General features: G+C 38.4%; 1 protein-coding gene across 1 annotated transcript in view; it reads left to right on the top strand.

The window, feature by feature from the left end:
- Positions 1 to 19,166, top strand: part of WWC1 (WW and C2 domain containing 1) — a 104,344-nt gene that overhangs the window by 48,844 nt on the left and 36,334 nt on the right. The window contains exons 6-9 of the mRNA XM_069970691.1: positions 1,120 to 1,249; positions 13,057 to 13,203; positions 15,568 to 15,641; positions 17,874 to 18,116. Of these exons, the coding sequence (XP_069826792.1) occupies positions 1,120 to 1,249; positions 13,057 to 13,203; positions 15,568 to 15,641; positions 17,874 to 18,116 (594 nt within the window). The remainder of the gene's footprint in view (positions 1 to 1,119; positions 1,250 to 13,056; positions 13,204 to 15,567; positions 15,642 to 17,873; positions 18,117 to 19,166) is intronic.

Raw genomic sequence — 19,166 nt, 5'->3', positions numbered from 1 at the left:
GTGCTGGTTGAAAAAAAAGACTAAACACATGAATTCCGGCCAGTACAGAGAGTCACGGCTCAATGTATCTGTCCATCACATGACTGCCTTCTCTCTGTGAGCGCTCAGATGGCTTGGGAAACACAGGGCTTCCTGTTTTCTGACTGTTTCCTGTTTTTTGAGAAAAAGAGTCAGAAAACAGGAGGTTCCTGTTCTCCATGATAACAAAAAAAAAATAATGAATGCAATTTGCAAACTTGCTTTATATCACATCTACTGTTGATTTAGATTTTGAAATTTATAACAACAGTGACACTTTAAGGGCTAAGACTAATTCTGTTTTATAGTTGTGTATCTCACAAATGTATGAGGCCTATGTGAATTCGGACTTTGATGTCATGTTGCAAGGTTCATAAAATAGTCTAGAAGGTGAAAAATAGGTACATGAGTGTACTGCAGATCAGGGGTGGGCTGATCCAGAGCCGCAACTAAAATTCATAGGGCACCGTAGAAAAGCCAGGAATAGATCCCTCACCTTATTATCAGTAATCTGCAAAGGACAGAATATCTACTTTTTATTTAAAGGACTGAAAAAATTGGCATGATCTTTACTCTTAATAATCATCGGCAACATGATCTGATTTCCTGTCAAACACTTCAGTGGATATATGCAAGTTTTGGTTGCCATGTCGGCATGAACTCAGAAGTGAATGGGCATGAGCAAGTATTGTCACAACTGTGTAGAGCCATGTACAAGCCCTTTAAGGCTGTGTCTTGCGTTCTTTGCACCTCTTCAGGTGCTGCTCTAAGGTGCCATGATCTAGTGCCATACGTAGAAGATATACAACCATAGATGCAATGAAATCCCTGCTACTATGGCATTTGATGGGGCATGTAAATTTTTTTATGTCTTTGGATCCATTTAGAAACTGGCAGAAAATAGACCTCTTTAAACCCTCAGACAAAACCAGTGTATACTGAGGCACAGTAAGGTGCCCTATTATGGCTCCGTAGAACTCAAATCCATGTTACAGACTTGTAATTTTCTCTTTAGCAATAAGCAATAGTGCAAATAGAGAAATGCCGTAGCATTAAATGTAATACAGTCTCTCTAATATGACTACAACTTTCTTTTACTAGGATCGATATGAAAATGTCTGGAAACCACGTTGGTTATAAACTTGATGAAGCACAAGCTATACTGAATGAAATGAAAGCGATCAAAAAAGCTATCAGTTCAGGCGAAAGAGAGAAGCAGGATCTTCTCCAGGTAACAAACGCCATTTATACAGAAGATTACAATGTGCAGGAGGCTAAACGTCACAATATCTTATACATTTATAACGTGCCAGTGTTTTTCATTTTTTATTGTCCGCTTATCTTGTTTCCTTCTCTAAACGCTTTCCTCTAGAATAGAAAATTATCAGCCAATGTATTCTAGATTTGAAGTTAAATTCAAGTGTTTTCTGTCTGTAAATCCGGATAGTTGATTTTAAAGTGGTTACCAAACATTCATTTTGAAAACAGATCATTTTTTGGACGGTCAACAAAATAGAACATGCACATATACAGTTCGTTTTTGCATAGGAGAGCCTCCAGTAGAAGTCAATAGGTCCATTCTAAATGGACGACATACCGATGCCCCATTTGTGTGCCTCCTGGAGCAATGCCTGATAACCTCTAGGCAGGCTCCTCCCAGTGACTATTACCTTGCTATCTGTTTTTGTGGAAAAGCTTTACTGATATTGGCCTAAGGCACATGCATATGTTCATATTCCAACTGTGTACAACATTCAAGCTATACAGTGCCATAAAAGAGCACCCATGCTTTACTCCTGTATGGCTGTGACTTCATACTGAGGGGTGCAGAGATTGTTCCTTGTAGCATGCGCTAACAGACACCATATTATGTGATTCAAAGCTGTAGACCGCACCATACAGCATTGTACAAGGTTTCCCAGAGCACCTGTGTTCTCTCTTGTACAAGGCTCGGCCATGTGCATGATGAGTATGTAGGGTATTTTCTATCCTTTATGTTGTAGGGGTCTTATTATTCTGTTGACAGGCAGTTAACAATATCACCTTTTGGAAAGATTGATGTGTTTATCCCTTGGACATGGCAAACAAGTAGTTTAACAAACAGGAACATGTTCAAGGGACGGCAAATTCTGCTGTTGTTTTTCAGCACGTGATATTGATTTAGTGTTTTACTTGTGATGACAACTTGTCCGGTTCTCCTGTCGTAAACAATAAAAGCTTTTCACACAACTTAAAGGGAAACTATCAGCAGGTTAGAAGTATCTATCCTGCTGATATCTCCCTATAGTTTCTTACCTTCATCCTTGGGGCTGTTTCTGTGCTATTAGGAGTTTAATCTTTATACTGGGGCGGGACTACAACCCACAGTGCACCAAACCAGCCCTCCCCTTCTAATTAAATATCAGTGGGATAGGCTGGATTGGTGCACTAACACAGCCCCGAATCACGGCACGGATCACAGTCCCGAAAAATAGTTGGGTCCATTTAAATGAATAGGTCCGTAGTCTGTCCACAATTGCAGACAGACCTACAGGTTACACTGTGTTCACATGGTCTTTGCAGCTGTAGTTTTACCATGATTTTGGTAAAGAAAACAATGTTATTGTAACATTCCTGCAATGTGTACGCACAGCCCTTGGCTAGGTTCACACAACCGTCAAAAGAAGTCATGTCAGTACCGAACCCATCCTGTGCCTGATGGACCTCAATGACTTATAATGGGGTCCGTCAGATTCTGGCATGATGTTTGTCAAATTGATGAAAAGAATACCTGTCAGATATAATGGAACGATTGTCCGAGACTCTGAAAGGAGGAGATGGACAGAGCCTCAATTATTGTCTTAGCTTAACTATTCTATTACACAATTGTCTTTTTGTTTTTGGCCTCCAGCATCTGCGTTGCACATTCCAATAGCAATTTACTGTCTGTAGAGGTGTACATTATCTTCATATTTGAGTCAGTCTGTTTTTTTTTTGCATTGTTTATGTATGTTAGATAGTTGATATATTTATAGATACATTTTCTATATCCTCTGAGTGATATGCCTCATTGTGCATTATGCCTCTTAGTAGCCCTTTCATACAGTATCCAGCTAGCTTCACCTCCTGCAGGCCTTTTGATGCCATAGAAACTCTCTCCACACCCTAGACATCCTCTTCACACCCACAGAGAATTCCAGGTCAGCTGGCAGCGACTAAGAAGCTCTAATGAGTCTGCGGGGACAGGTTGGGACAAATCGCACAGTTCACATTAACTTGGGGGATTAGGTTTAATTGGACGGTTTAGATTCTGATATTTTAACCACTAAATACACTTCCTCAGCTTTACTTGGTATTCTATTATAATATGGTTTTTTAAAATAAAATAATTTTTCCTGATATAAGGGAAATAGATGGGGATAACCCTTTAACCACCTGGTGGTACCTGCCATATATTTATGGTGTATTGGCTATACACTCAAACATGTTAAATATATAGCACAGGCATAATGTGATGGGGAAGATGGAGACTCACATTGCCTGTAATCTGCAGCACAGAGGCCATACTACTTTGATCTAAGGAATTGCATAGGTACCATGCATAGGGCTCTAGATTTCCTGCAATTTTTTTTTTACTATGATTTGAAAATTTGAAAGATTTACAAATAACCACTGTGGTTTAGCTGAACGCCCTGGGTGTAAGCCCTGTGTATATATTTGCCACTTTTCTTTGATTAATAAAAAAAAAAATGTCATTATGGCACAGTAAAAGCAGTATTAGGATATTAGTGTGTTAAAAGTATCTTTTTTAAGGGTCTGCAAGCTTATTTTAAGTAGCGTTTGCATACAATAGAAAGTGTCATCTGCTTTATTTCCCTGCATGGTAAAGAGCACTGTCACCTATGCTGACCTTTCTGTTTTTGTAAATACTTGTTTACTGCACAGAACTACACTTACAGAACATCCTAGAACCTTGCATTGTGCTGTTCCTTGGCTATTTTCCCAGGAATTGTATAAATAAATGGAATACTGAAGGTTACAATTCCTCTGATAACTGAGAGTGTCCCTACATGCTCCGACACTGTCCAGGCAGTGCTGATTCTGTCAGGCATGCCTTATTTACAAGGGAGTAGTCACACCCAGTTGTCAGTTTATTCTGAAATTTCCATTAGGAATAATAGAGGAGCATTATACAATGTAGAGTTCTAAGAAATAATGCTCAAGATTTGTTCTATACATTAGAATCATTAAGTCCAGGCCTTGGGGGCATATACAATCCAGAGCTTTATTGATCGAAGCTGTAACATTCTATACAGAGGAGAAATAGAAAACATGTTTTGAACTTGCATAAAGTCCTTACTTGTGGCATAAAAGTATAATCCCATAAGGATCACATATGCAGAAACACAAAGGTGCAAACAAACATACAATTATGTACTTGTGAAAAGCCCAGCAAACTATAAATATGTACCACAATAATATTAAGTTGCAGCAAACTAGATGCACAATCAATATCAGAGTGCCCCACAGTGGTAACAAAACATGCAGTCAAATAGAAAATATAATATATATTCAACAAAGCTGTCAATGTTATGTCTGTTTTTCTTTTAACGTTTTTTAGGCACAGAAAAGTGATAGAATCATTATAATGCTTGGGCTGTATTACTTTGTGGGAAACAAAAAAGGGGCAGTAGTACTGTGTGATCCTTAAAGATGGGCAGTATTATGGTGTGGGGCGGTTTGATGGGCGTTGGTGGTAGTTGTAGGATGGGTCATTTCTTGCATAAGACTTTTTACTCAAAAATTGTGGCTTGCTTTTGAGTCAGAGGGAAAGCTTGTATACGTGTGGGAAATTACTCGAGCTTAGTCACTTCTTGACTATGTTTAGGCCATAGAAGTAGCCGAATTTAACAGAATGCCGAATATCAATGCCTCATAGGGCACAATCATAATGTCATCCTACAAATAAAATACAAGGGGACAGCGCTCCATAGCGTGGATCAATGATATACAAGAATAGGGAGGAATCAGTGTGTCAGGAGACTCTCACCTGGTGGGGTTGTGCTATAGATAGAGGCACAACACTCATCAAAGCATGTGTGAAAAGGACCGCAGCCACTCCGCTATCCCAAAGGAATAATCAATGTAAAAACCTCCAACACCACAAATCACGGATCAAGGGGCGCAGGTCCAGAGAGAAATGATGGAAATAGGGTATAAGAAAGTTTAATAAGACCCAACGCGTTTCGGAACCGCAGCGGTTCCTTTTTCAAGAGTCATAGTGTTCTACAAAAAAACACAATACATATAAAGGAAGTAAGCATGACATCAGAACAAGGGGGCGGGGAAGAACAACCCCTTTAGAACAGGTGCATTATATCTATCATTATCAAAACCAAAAAAATCTACCCATAAACATACATATATATACACTCACATCGGATCTGAAATAAAAATATGTACAAATATAAATGAATATAAAAATAAATATAAATATGCACATATTACAACTAATTTATACTTTGGTATTCTCTACAATTTCATTTAAACCATCTGGTGCTAGACAACATAACCTAAAAATCCAATAGGATTCCCTATTGATCAGCTGTTTGTATTTATTAGGTATGGACTCTGATATTTCCTCTAGAATCGTGAGTTTTAAAGAAGTAGGGTCAGAATTATGTTTAAGAAAATAGTGTCTCGATAAACTGTGCAGTAAAAAATAATTCTTAATATTAGCACGATGTTTGTTCATGCGGGATCGCACCGTCTGAACGGTGCGGCCCACGTATTGTAGCTGACAAGGACATTCTAAAAGATAAATCACATATTGTGAGAAACATGAATATGTGTTGTGAACATAAAATATTTCCTTCGTTACTGAGGATTTAAAAAACGATGATGGAATAATGGAGATCCAATAGCAGCACAGGCATCTAGTGACATTGCATCGTATAGTGCCAATAGTGTTTGTTTTTTGTCCTTTGCTGTCGGTACTGGCAACAGTATTGCGAAGTCTCCCAGGGGCAAGTTGGCTGCGTAGTGTTTTAGTTCACGAAAAATTACCGTAGGTTGACTAGGAAGAATGGGTTTTAAAATTGGGTCACTTAAAACAATATTCCAATGTTTAGTTAGTATTCTTTTAATTTCTTGCGTACCACAGTTATATTCTGTAATAAGTGCTGTATTAAAATTATGAGTATTAGATTTTTGTTCAATTTTTTGTTTATTAGACATTTTTTCAATAATCTTTTTTTGTGTTTTATCCTTATTTTTATTATAGGCATTGGATAACAGGCGTTTAGGGTAACCCTTATTAACAAAACGGTCGTATAGAATTTTTGACTGCTCACAAAAATCAGTATCTAGAGTACAATTTTTCCTGATACGTTGATATTGTCCATAGGGTACATTTTTAAGCCAATTGGGGAGATGACAGCTCGTGTAATCTAAAAAGCTGTTAACATCTACTTTTTTAAAAAATGTGGAAGTTTTTATACTATTGGATACTAAATCTTTACTAATAATTAGATCTAAAAATTCTAAGCTGGTCTCCCCATAATTGAGAGTAAAATTAATACCCCAATTATTTTGATTTAAAAATTCAACAAATAAAACCGCATCATCTTTGGTCCCTGTCCACACCATAAATAAATCATCTATGTAGCGACGATAAAAAAATACAAATTGTTTGTACATATCGGAGACAAGGGACTGTGCGATGAGCTCTTCCTCAAAACGACCCATGAATAGATTGGCAAAACTGGGGGAGAAACGAGAGCCCATCGCACAGCCCTTAATTTGACGAAAAATATTACTATCAAAAGTAAAAGCATTATGCTCTAAAATAAACTGCATACTACGTAAAATAAAAATAGATTGTGCCATAGGTAGGGAAGTATCTCCGAACAAATAATATTGTGTTGATTTAAGGCCCAATTCGATATCAATATTAGAATAAAGTGCTGATACGTCAAGTGAAATAAAAGAAAAAACAGGAGGTAAACGAAGCAGCTGAAGTTCAGAAATAAGTTGCGATGAATCTCTCAAAAAGGACGGTAATTCACAAACATATTTTTGAAGGAATAAATCAACATAGTGAGAAAGATTACTTGTAAGGGAACCCACCCCCGAAATAATAGGTCTCCCTGGTGGTTTTGATTCGCATTTGTGTACTTTAGGTAAATAATAAAAATAAGGAAAATTGGTGTTAATAACTGATAAAAAATCTTTTTCATTTTTATTCAAAATCCCTTCACCTATTGCATCCTGTATGAGGGTATTATATGCGTTCGAGTATTCATGGCTAGGAATAGTATCCAATTTAATATAATAGTCAGTATCTGAAAGTATTCTATATGCATATAGAATACTTTCAGATACTGACTATTATATTAAATTGGATACTATTCCTAGCCATGAATACTCGAACGCATATAATACCCTCATACAGGATGCAATAAGTGAAGGGATTTTGAATAAAAATGAAAAAGATTTTTTATCAGTTATTAACACCAATTTTCCTTATTTTTATTATTTACCTAAAGTACACAAATGCGAATCAAAACCACCAGGGAGACCTATTATTTCGGGGGTGGGTTCCCTTACAAGTAATCTTTCTCACTATGTTGATTTATTCCTTCAAAAATATGTTTGTGAATTACCGTCCTTTTTGAGAGATTCATCGCAACTTATTTCTGAACTTCAGCTGCTTCGTTTACCTCCTGTTTTTTCTTTTATTTCACTTGACGTATCAGCACTTTATTCTAATATTGATATCCAATTGTGCCTTAAATCAACACAATATTATTTGTTCGGAGATACTTCCCTACCTATGGCACAATCTATTTTTATTTTACGTAGTATGCAGTTTATTTTAGAGCATAATGCTTTTACTTTTGATAATAATATTTTTCGTCAAATTAAGGGCTGTACGATGGGCTCTCGTTTCTCCCCCAGTTTTGCCAATCTATTCATGGGTCGTTTTGAGGAAGAGCTCATCGCACAGTCCCTTGTCTCCGATATGTACAAACAATTTGTATTTTTTTATCGTCGCTACATAGATGATTTATTTATGGTGTGGACAGGGACCAAAGATGATGCGGTTTTATTTGTTGAATTTTTAAATCAAAATAATTGGGGTATTAATTTTACTCTCAATTATGGGGAGACCAGCTTAGAATTTTTAGATCTAATTATTAGTAAAGATTTAGTATCCAATAGTATAAAAACTTCCACATTTTTTAAAAAAGTAGATGTTAACAGCTTTTTAGATTACACGAGCTGTCATCTCCCCAATTGGCTTAAAAATGTACCCTATGGACAATATCAACGTATCAGGAAAAATTGTACTCTAGATACTGATTTTTGTGAGCAGTCAAAAATTCTATACGACCGTTTTGTTAATAAGGGTTACCCTAAACGCCTGTTATCCAATGCCTATAATAAAAATAAGGATAAAACACAAAAAAAGATTATTGAAAAAATGTCTAATAAACAAAAAATTGAACAAAAATCTAATACTCATAATTTTAATACAGCACTTATTACAGAATATAACTGTGGTACGCAAGAAATTAAAAGAATACTAACTAAACATTGGAATATTGTTTTAAGTGACCCAATTTTAAAACCCATTCTTCCTAGTCAACCTACGGTAATTTTTCGTAGAACTAAAACACTACGCAGCCAACTTGCCCCTGGGAGACTTCGCAATACTGTTGCCAGTACCGACAGCAAAGGACAAAAAACAAACACTATTGGCACTATACGATGCAATGTCACTAGATGCCTGTGCTGCTATTGGATCTCCGTTATTCCATCATCGTTTTTTAAATCCTCAGTAACGAAGGAAATATTTTATGTTCACAACACATATTCATGTTTCTCACAATATGTGATTTATCTTTTAGAATGTCCTTGTCAGCTACAATACGTGGGCCGCACCGTTCAGACGGTGCGATCCCGCATGAACAAACATCGTGCTAATATTAAGAATTCTTTTTTACTGCACAGTTTATCGAGACACTATTTTCTTAAACATAATTCTGACCCTACTTCTTTAAAACTCACGATTCTAGAGGAAATATCAGAGTCCATACCTAATAGATACAAACAGCTGATCAATAGGGAATCCTATTGGATTTTTAGGTTATGTTGTCTAGCACCAGATGGTTTAAATGAAATTGTAGAGAATACCAAAGTATAAATTAGTTGTAATATGTGCATATTTATATTTATTTTTATATTTTTATATTCATTTATATTTGTACATATTTTTATTTCAGATCCGATGTGAGTGTATATATATGTATGTTTATGGGTAGATCTTTTTGGTTTTGATAATGATAGATATAATGCACCTGTTCTAAAGGGGTTGTTCTTCCCCGCCCCCTTGTTCTGATGTCATGCTTACTTCCTTTATATGTATTGTGTTTTTTTGTAGAACACTATGACTCTTGAAAAAGGAACCGGTGCGGTTCCGAAACGCGTTGGGTCTTATTAAACTTTCTTATACCCTATTTCCATCATTTCTCTCTGGACCTGCGCCCCTTGATCCGTGATTTGTGGTGTTCGGAAGTTTTTACATTGATAATGTCATCCTGGCCTTCTTTTGGCACTTTGCCAAAACGTGGACGCTTTATTTGCATAAAACAGCAGCTTTTTGGCACCAAAATGACAGCTTTTAAAAAAAGGCAGCGAAACGCTAAAAAACAAAAAAGACTTTGTGGGAACGTAGCCTTAGACAGTATTATGCCTCGGGACAAGACCTGGGATAAAGAACCTGCAGCCCCCTTGCTGTTGTAAATTTCTAATCATGTCTGAGCAGCCAGAGGCCAGAGCTTTAGTTTTAGCCAGCCAGGCATGATGCAAATAGTAGTTTTACAGCAGCTGGGGGTCTGCGGGGAACCTGGACTCTAAGGACAACTTCGGTGCTGAAAAAAACAACAACTGAACTTAAGCTATAAGTTGGTGTCTTCTTTTTTTCAACCAATCAAAGCTGAGCAACCTGAGTCATCTGACAAAGGGAGGCTGGCCTAACAGGGCTTAGACCAGTTTCCCTCTTGATGATGTCATTGTCACAAAATGGCTGTCACAGAGTAGCCGGGGGTCAACAGTCATTAGGTAAGAATGAGTTTACTTCACTTCCTGGGGGGGGGGGGGGATAGGGATGGGGGGCGGATAGGTGATTGAAGCATATATAAGCTTTTCACCGGAGTTCTCCTTTAACAATGGTCAAAGACTGGGGTAAATATAGACAATAGAGATGAGCGAGTAGTACCAGATCGAGTAGGTATTCGTTCGAGTTGTACACTTTTCGAAATACTTGATTTCGATCGAGTATTCGATCAAAACCCCAGTAAGAATTTGAATCCCCTCCCACCTTGCCTGGGTTTTTTTTTTAACCAATTACTATGCAGGGTTTGTGGGACAGGTACTAGGAGCACACAGGAAGTGAACAAAAAAGCATCTGCATTCATTGGCTGGCTAAACTATGTGACCTTCACAGTAATAGAATAGTGGATTTCAGATTCAATTTCAGATGCTACTTGGAGCTAGACAGGGAGACAGTGTGTATCAGAGTGAGTAAAGTATTAGGTGATTTTAGGCAGGAGAGACCCCCAGAAGCCATTTTTAAGACTAAAGCTATAGAAAGAACACATTTATCTAAAGATATACAGCTATTAAAGGAGCTAGAAGAACATAGGTGTGTTCAGACAGGCAGGCAGCTGTAGTGTATTCACTGTGAGGAATAGGCTGTCTATATAGGGTATACGGCTGTATACTCCTTGTGTGCCAAGTGCTGTGCGCAACTTAAAAAAGTTGGATGCCTTTTGCCTGCTGTATTCAGCTATGTCATAGAGAGGGTATACGGCTGTATACTCCTTGTGTGTCATGAGACCCACACTCCCTTATGTGTAATTAAAGGGGTACTCTGGGCTAGGGGGCTTTTCTGGCTATGGCCGGGGAGAAGGTGGATGAGGCCAACAACGTTTAGTTACCTCTGCGATTCCAGCTTCAAGCCCGCTCAGCCAATCAGTGGCAGAGGTGGGATCCTGCCTCCGCCTCTTCCACTGATTGGCTGGCCAGGCTTGAAACATCACATCTGGAACTGGGGAGGTAAGTGGACGTTGTTGGCCTCATCCACCTCCTCCCCAGCCATAGCCAGAAAAGCCCCCTAACCCCGAGTACCCATTTAAGGGCACATGGAAGTGGCAGATAAAAATTTAAAGAGGACATGTCTGACTGCATCACACACACACACACACACACACACATACATACAGTACACAATGACAGTTAGCTGTGGGTGCTGCGTGATTTCCTCCTTGCCTTTGCCATCTGTGGTCGTCATAAGCAACGTGACTTAAAAGGGTGAATAAAAATGTTTCTTTGAGTTAAAACGTAGCTTTCTGCTCATGCTATTGTAAAGGAAATAAGGTTTCCATGTATTTTTTTCACTTTACATAGAGGTTATATTGTGTTTGGAGTGTATAGTTGATAGGCTGTGATAGTGGCGTAATGCTGCCACTTGGGCTTGTTAGATGCACCCAGGCATGCTTCCTCTGATGTCCCAGTTGCATTCCAGAGGTATTGACATCATTTCCTGAGGTGTCATTGTGGGCTTGGTGACCTCCAAGTGGTCGAATTTTGATTCAAGCATTTTTCTCCCCTAGACTTTAATTGTATTTGATATTCAATCGAATAGTCGAGTGTCGGGGTCTACTCGACTCGATATTTGAAAATACATATTTTTTATATATTCCAAGAGAATTTTATTATTTTTTTTTTTTTTACAATAATCCATCCTGACTCATATTGATTTTAAGCCTAAAGAGCGTAATTTCTGCATACAAAACAGCATTGCTCATCAGCCAAATAGATTTCAACATGTTTATAATAATTAAATGCAGCTGTAATAATGTGTATAGTGCAAACAGGGAAGGCCGTAAAGACTGCGGGTGTGATCCTTTCTGCATGTCTGTTCACCTTCTACACCCTAATATACTGCTTGACCTGGTTACCATAACCCCATCCAAATCCAGGTGGTTGTATTTTTTCTTTTAATTATAACAACATCCAGACATTTTACATCGGTGGTGCCCATGACTAGCACCTGTTTCAGAAACAAATGAGCTGTTTAGCTCTATATACAGGGATTGAACCCTTAGGCACCACTCAGAAATGTAATTTACTGGAAAACCACATTCTAGACCAAGAGCAATTTATTTAATCAGAATTTGTTTACAATGTTGTTTTGGTAATTTACTGCGATGGAGATCTCTAAATGCAGCCGAATGGATTTTCATGCTTCATGAATTGGTGGAATTCTAAATGGGGGGGGGGGGGGGGAGTTACAAAGCTGCTCACAAATATTTTAGCTTTATGCTGCGTTTACACGAAGCAATAATTCGCCCAATCAATCGTTTAATGATTTTGAAGCAACAATTTGGTTTTTATAACGATCAGCGTTTAGACGAATAAATCGTTAGAAAAATTGTAAGAAAAATCGTTAATGCGATTGTTTTTAAGATCGCTTAAGCCCATCTTTTACATAGGGTAAATCGGTGAAAGACTGTTTACACGGAACAATCTGCGAATTTTTAGCGAACGATGAACGGCGATTTGAGAACATGTTGAAAGATCAAAATGAACGATTTTTGGCTCATCGCTTGATCGTTTGCTGTTTTTACACGGAATGATTTTTGCTCAAATGCGATCGTTATTGCGAAAATTACGATACGATTATCATTCTGTGTAAACGCAGCATTACAGAGAACCATTTACTAATGGTCTAATGGAGCTACAGCAGTGATCACATGCTCCCAAAATCAGCAAACAAAGGCCTAAAAGAAGGCGATTCTGAAATGGATCTACTGACTTATACTGTACCACATGCCTCCTCAGAACTTGGGTTGGGTTGCACTTTCTTTGCTTATATAAATAGCATTGAGGAGAACTGTGGCACGAAATGGACCCATGCATCTATTTATGTATATTTACATAGCATTTTATAGGTTGTACTTTACTTACAGGCATTGTGATTTGTTTTCCCAGAGCCTTGCCAGGTTAAAAAATGGCTTCCATGTTGATAAAGGTTCTCAGTCAGACCTTTGGTCCAGTGAGACATCGTTGAACAGCTCAAATCTCTCCTTATCCAGGCAGTATCACAATGTTAGTTCTCAGACTGACCTTTCAGGAAACGTAAGTAACGCTTGATTTTTACCATTCCTCAGATATTTCCTTTAAGAAGTTGACCAATAGTTTTAGAAATCCAAGAAACTGCAGGGCGTGTTATAAAAATGAAAAGAAAAAACAAAACAAAAACAAACTACCCTTTTAAATTCACCTTTGCTTTGTTGATGAATGGTCTCTGCAGTCACCTGTTGTGCATGCTAGATGCATAGTGTGTAAAAGTCGCCATTAGTGGCATGACAGGAGTGGCATGGTCACTATTGACCATGGAGATGAATGTCCGGTATTAGAAATAATTGTACCCCAGGTAATGATGAGCGAAATCGAACACTCGGCATTTGACTCCTGGTGGCTGGAGAAGTTGGATGCTGCCCTAGGGAGTCCTGGAAAGCATAGAAACAGCCATACGCCAACCATAGGGCCACATCCAACTCCTCCAGTTGCCGGGAGTCAAATGCTGAGCATTTGGGTTCAGTCGAACGTTGCCGTACGTCGTCTTTCGGCAAGTTTGCTCATCTCTAATGGACCAATAGTGGGAGCAACAACAAACAGCAGCTGGAACCCACCTTATATGGTGCAAACTCATCTCTCTATACATGTTTAGGCTGGGTTCACACTGCGTATATTTCAGTCAGTATTGTGGTCCTCATATTGCAACCAAAACCAGGAGTGGATTAAAAACACAAAGGCTCTGTTCACACAATGTTGAAATTGAGTGGATGGCCGCCATTTAATGGCAAATATTTGCTGTTATTTTAAAACAACGGCTGTTGTGTTGAAATAATGGTAGTTATTTACTGTTATATGGCGGCCATCCACTCAATTTCAACATTGTGTGAACAGAGCCTTTCTGTGTTCTTAATCCACTCCTGGTTTTTGTTGCAATATGAGGACCACAATACTGACTGAAATATACGTAGTGTGAACACAGCCATATAGTGGATTATTTAGATTAAATAGTTGCCAGCTAACTGAACAATTGAGTGCTATCTCATGGCCAACTTTCCTGTTACACACTTCTTTACAAAGGCCCCATTCAAATCACATTTTCATGTTGGATTGAGTTGCTGGCAAAAGGGTATTCCAGTGTATACTGCAGTGTAACAACTATAGTCTACTAGTGATTGAGTTGCGTCTGTTTCCCTAAATAAATATTTTTCATTTTTGTAATATGGAAAACAGTATTATAGACTATGCTTTAGAGTGCTTCAATGAAAAGTATATGTTCTATAAACACCAAAAGTAGTCACCTCTAGGTTATGTTTGATCTATTAAAGGGAACCTGGCAGCAGTTTAGATTTCTACTGGCTAAAAATGTTTTACAATAGGGCGATTTACAATAGGGCTTCTTTTCATAAATCAGGGGATATAACTCTTATTTCAATCCATCACTTCAACGCTGAGCTGGGCTGCAGAAGGCCAGCAACATTTGGCCCCTTCTCTCCTAACTAACATTCCCCTATGCCTGCATGTCAGCACCCACTCTGTGAACCTTTCTGGCCTTTTTGCAGCCCAAGGGCTTTAACTTCTAATTTGCATAAAATATCTAGCTTACATATCAGAGCTGGAGCTATAAATTGAAATAAGAGTTATAGTTCCTGATGTAGGTTAAGAAGCCCTATTGCACACTGCCTTTACTTTAGTCACTGAAAGGCTACTGACAGGTCCACTTTAAAGTCAGGTACACTGTAGAATATGTTGGAATACTTTTTGATATCAGAGATGTAGCCTGAAGGTGTGATGTGAATGAGGCTTCAGTTCTGCATAAAATGTCGTAAGGTATATGAAGATTTTTGCATTAAAGCTACATAGTGACATAAAAAAAGAAGATACATGACCAACTAAGCTGTAAGAGCAATTATAAGTCCCATGAACTGGCGTACATTTCCTTGTGATTTATATGGTAACTAGAGATGAGCGAACCTCGAGCATGCTCGAGTCGATCCGAACCTGAACTTTTGGCATTTGATTAGCGGTGGCTGCTGAACTTGGATAAAGCCCTAAGGCTATGTGGAAAACATGGATATAGTCATTGGCTGTATCCATGTTTTCCAGACAACCTTAGAGCTTTATCCAAGTTCAGCAGCCACCGGTAATCAAATACCGAACGTTCGGGTTCAGATCGACTTGAGCATGCTCGAGGTTCGCTCATCTCTAATGGTAACCTTTATACCTGTATCATCAAAATGTTCCTAAGGATTTTATAGACATCATTTTCCTGTAGCATTCCTAAATAAGATATTTAAAAAGTTTCCAGTTTTTACCTAGAATTTCTGGAGGAAAGAACAAAGCTTTTTCCTAATAGTATGTTTTAGCTTGATAAGCACAACAGAAAGAACACGATACACTTGTATGATGTTATTGTTTCTCTAGCTTTCTGTGATCAGTAATAACCAGTTGGCGGAGAAGGTCAGATTACGGCTTCGATATGAAGAGGCGAAGAGAAGGTAATTGCTGTTTTTGCAGCTGTTTATGTTGTTAGTTGACGCGTATAGTTTTCTGGTAACAGATCTACAGGTTATGTTCCAAAGTGCAGTTCTGTGATATTTCCTTGGAGGTTGTTGCACTTGTACCGCACAGTAATGAGTCCAGGTAGATTGTGCTTCTTACATCTTTTTGTATCAATTTATGACAAAAATACATTTTTTAAGGTTAAAGAAATTAGAAATATTATGTCCATGTCTGTGGCACTAAGTAGCAAAATAAATTTACAGCACTCACTTGACATAACTTGCAATTAGGCTTTATTCCATATGAAGGTGCACGTAACAAACAACAGGACGCATTCCGGCAGGGTCTGCCTTTCTCAACTGTCTAATACAATGTGAACACTTTCTTACTCACATACACACATATTTATCTATAACGTAATTTATGTTGATGTCCGGGACTTGTTCACTGTTTGCATGACGATGCTGACGCCCAGGGATAGCACCGCACATCTGCGCGTGATACTTTATCATTGTTTGCCATACTCCCATGTATGTGAGTAAGAAAGTGTTCACATTGTATTAGACAGTTGAGAAAGGTGGACCATACCGAAACGCGTCCTGTTTGTTACGTGCACCTTCATATGGAATAAAACCTAATTGCAAGTTATGCCAAGTGAGTTACGGGAATTTTTTTTGCTAATGCCATATATCTATCCACGGAGTATCACGCTTCGGAGTGCCGACATCTTGTGCTGTGGCACTAAGTAAAACTAATTTTGCATCATGTGGAAATAACCTTTATTTATCAGTGACTTGTAAATAGGTGAAACCATTAACTCTACCTATTTTACACTTTTATATATTGCTGTAATGGGGAAGGTATAAAAAAAGGGAGATTTATGAAACCTTGTGCAAAGGAACAGCAGAGCACTTACCCATATTAACCTATCAGACAGCCATGTCTGCTATGGGCAACTACTCCACTGTTCCTGTGTACAAGGTTTCATAATAGGGGCTATTCAGATTTGATTAATTGATAACCTTTCCTCAGGAAAGCCCATCAATATTAGATCACAGGGTCTGACGTACAGCACCTGCCTATCAGCTGTTTGAAGCAGCTGTGGTGCTTGTGTGAGTGCCGCAGCCTCTTAAGTGTTTACCAGCACTTATACCAGCATTGCTATAATATTAGTAATAATTGTGCAATGTATACAAGTGAACAGGGCAACATTGCAGTACATTGCACCTCTACTAATAGTGGTGCTATGGCCCTTCAATCAGCTGATAGTAAGGGATGCCTGGAGTTAGACCTGTGCTGACCCACAGAATAGGCCATCAGTTTTATAAGGATGGATAACCCCCTTTTAAAGGGAATATGTCATCAGAAAGGGACTTGTTTAAATAATGTTTCTGTTAAACATGTTTATTAAAGAATTTTTGTTTTTTTCTAATTTTCCGTTTTTCTATCTTTATTATAAAAAAATCATGAAATTTTGCAGTTTTCATTCTCACCACTGGCGCTAAAACTAAGGCTGCATTAACATGTTCCGTGTTCTGCATGGAACACAGACATGGAATGCCTGTAACAGACTTCTCCCCCTGCCCGGGCAACATCTGTGATAGGATGCTGGGAGCGGGGGAATTGTACATATATACACAGTGCTGTAATTAATCAGCTGCGCAGCTCCGTCATCACAGCGCGGCAAATATCTGTACAATTCCCCCGCTTCCAATATCTTATCACAGATGTTGCCCCATGCGGGGGCAGAAGTCCGTTACAGGCATTCCACATCCATGTTCCGTGCAGAACACGGAACGTGTGAATGCAGCCTAAGCCTTCCCGTTTTGTCTTTGGTGATAAAAGGAGGCTGCTGTAAAGTGATCTGTACAGCATTGCAGCTACATGTGACCTCTTCACTGGTCTCGGAGTACACTCAGTAATGTTTCGCATTCATGTTAAAGGGACAGGCTCTCTCTATTGTCATGTATGCTCATGAGTCTTGCTGTAAAGCATGTCACTAAATGCTGTTAAAAACAGCTCAGGAAAGCTGGAAGCCCCTATAGCAGTGTTCAAAAAGTCAAATAAAAAACCTATAGTCAGAAAATAGAAACGGATTAGAATGAAAGAACAATTTTTAGTATCTGACGCTAATCAGTAACAGGAAATTTAGGTAACACATTTCCTTTAAATAAGTGCCATTGTTGATTGTTACATTCCAAATAAAAAAAATCTAATTCTTTATATAGGATATCCAACATAAAGATACAGTTGGCAAAACTGGACAGTGAAGCCTGGCCCGGAGTCCTTGACTCTGAACGTGATCGTCTTATATTAATAAATGAGAAAGAGGAGCTCTTAAAGGAAATGCGATTTATTAGCCCAAGAAAGTGGAGCCAGACAGATGTGGAAAGACTAGAGTCAGAGAAAAAGCGACTAGAAGAGGACTTACAGACTGCAAGAGACACACAAAGCAAAGCACTTACTGAGAGGTAAGAGACTGGAACCTCCATGTACAAAAACAACCTTCATTTATAGAACGCATGAAGAACAATTATTTCTACTCTGGTTCTTAGTTTTGATATGTAAGGCTCACACCATGTCCATCAATATGGCATTTTAGTTGCAATTCTATTTACCAGTTTGGGACTCTGACTTCAGAGCATCTTGGTGATCTATTGTAGGAGTCTTAAAGAACAGTATATATTAAAATTATTATTGGTATTTTGATATTTGGTATGTAAAAAAAAAAAAAAAAAAAACACTTTTCCAGCCTAGTGTGCAATTTTTTTCTTTTCTGGTAGACAATGACAAGAATATTGAAATGTTTAATAACAGGTACTGTACATACATTGGGTGAGACCGTTGTGTAGGGTCCTGCCAAACGATGTGCAGTGTGAATGTGGTTAGATACACGTAACATAACGTTTCACGACAAGCAGCAGACGTTTCTTGAGCCTTTTATTTGCTCCTTAATTACCAATAGTTTGAATGGAAGATGAAGCCTCTCATTGACCAATCAATAATTGGGCTGAAGAAGTCGTCTGCTTTCTGTGTTCTCTAACAATGTATTGAAGGAATTCTAGCCAGCCACATTTCCTTTTGTAGTTTGAAAGACATAACAAGGATGGGTCTGGAAATGAGAAGAATGTCTGTGTATATAGATCTGTTTGTACCTGAAAGAGTCCACCGTGAAAGGAAGTAGATACCAAGGGTATAGAATCTATGGAATTCATGCCAGGTTCATAAACTGCTCATATATTATTACTATTATTTCTTCTTGTCGTGTTGCCTTCCAGAGGTCAGGAAACAGCTCCGTAAATACTTGGCCTACTATTTAGTCTTGAAGTCTACCAGACCTAGTGGGAGAGACACATAGATTAGCAATGGCAAAGCACTAAGTGGTACCAGTCTAGCCTGAATGTCTGTTAGAGTGTCAGACAGGTTAGGTTAGGAGAGGCATTTACACAGCGCTTGTTGTCAATCCTGAATCCCAACCAATTTGACTTCCATTCCTTCTTTAGGCCTCAATCAACTCTAGG

The sequence above is a fragment of the Dendropsophus ebraccatus genome, chromosome 1 (assembly GCF_027789765.1).
Source record: "Dendropsophus ebraccatus isolate aDenEbr1 chromosome 1, aDenEbr1.pat, whole genome shotgun sequence".
Lineage (NCBI taxonomy): Eukaryota > Metazoa > Chordata > Amphibia > Anura > Hylidae > Dendropsophus > Dendropsophus ebraccatus.
Note: the sequence above shows the minus strand (reverse complement) of the source record. Positions and strands in the feature narration are given on the sequence as shown.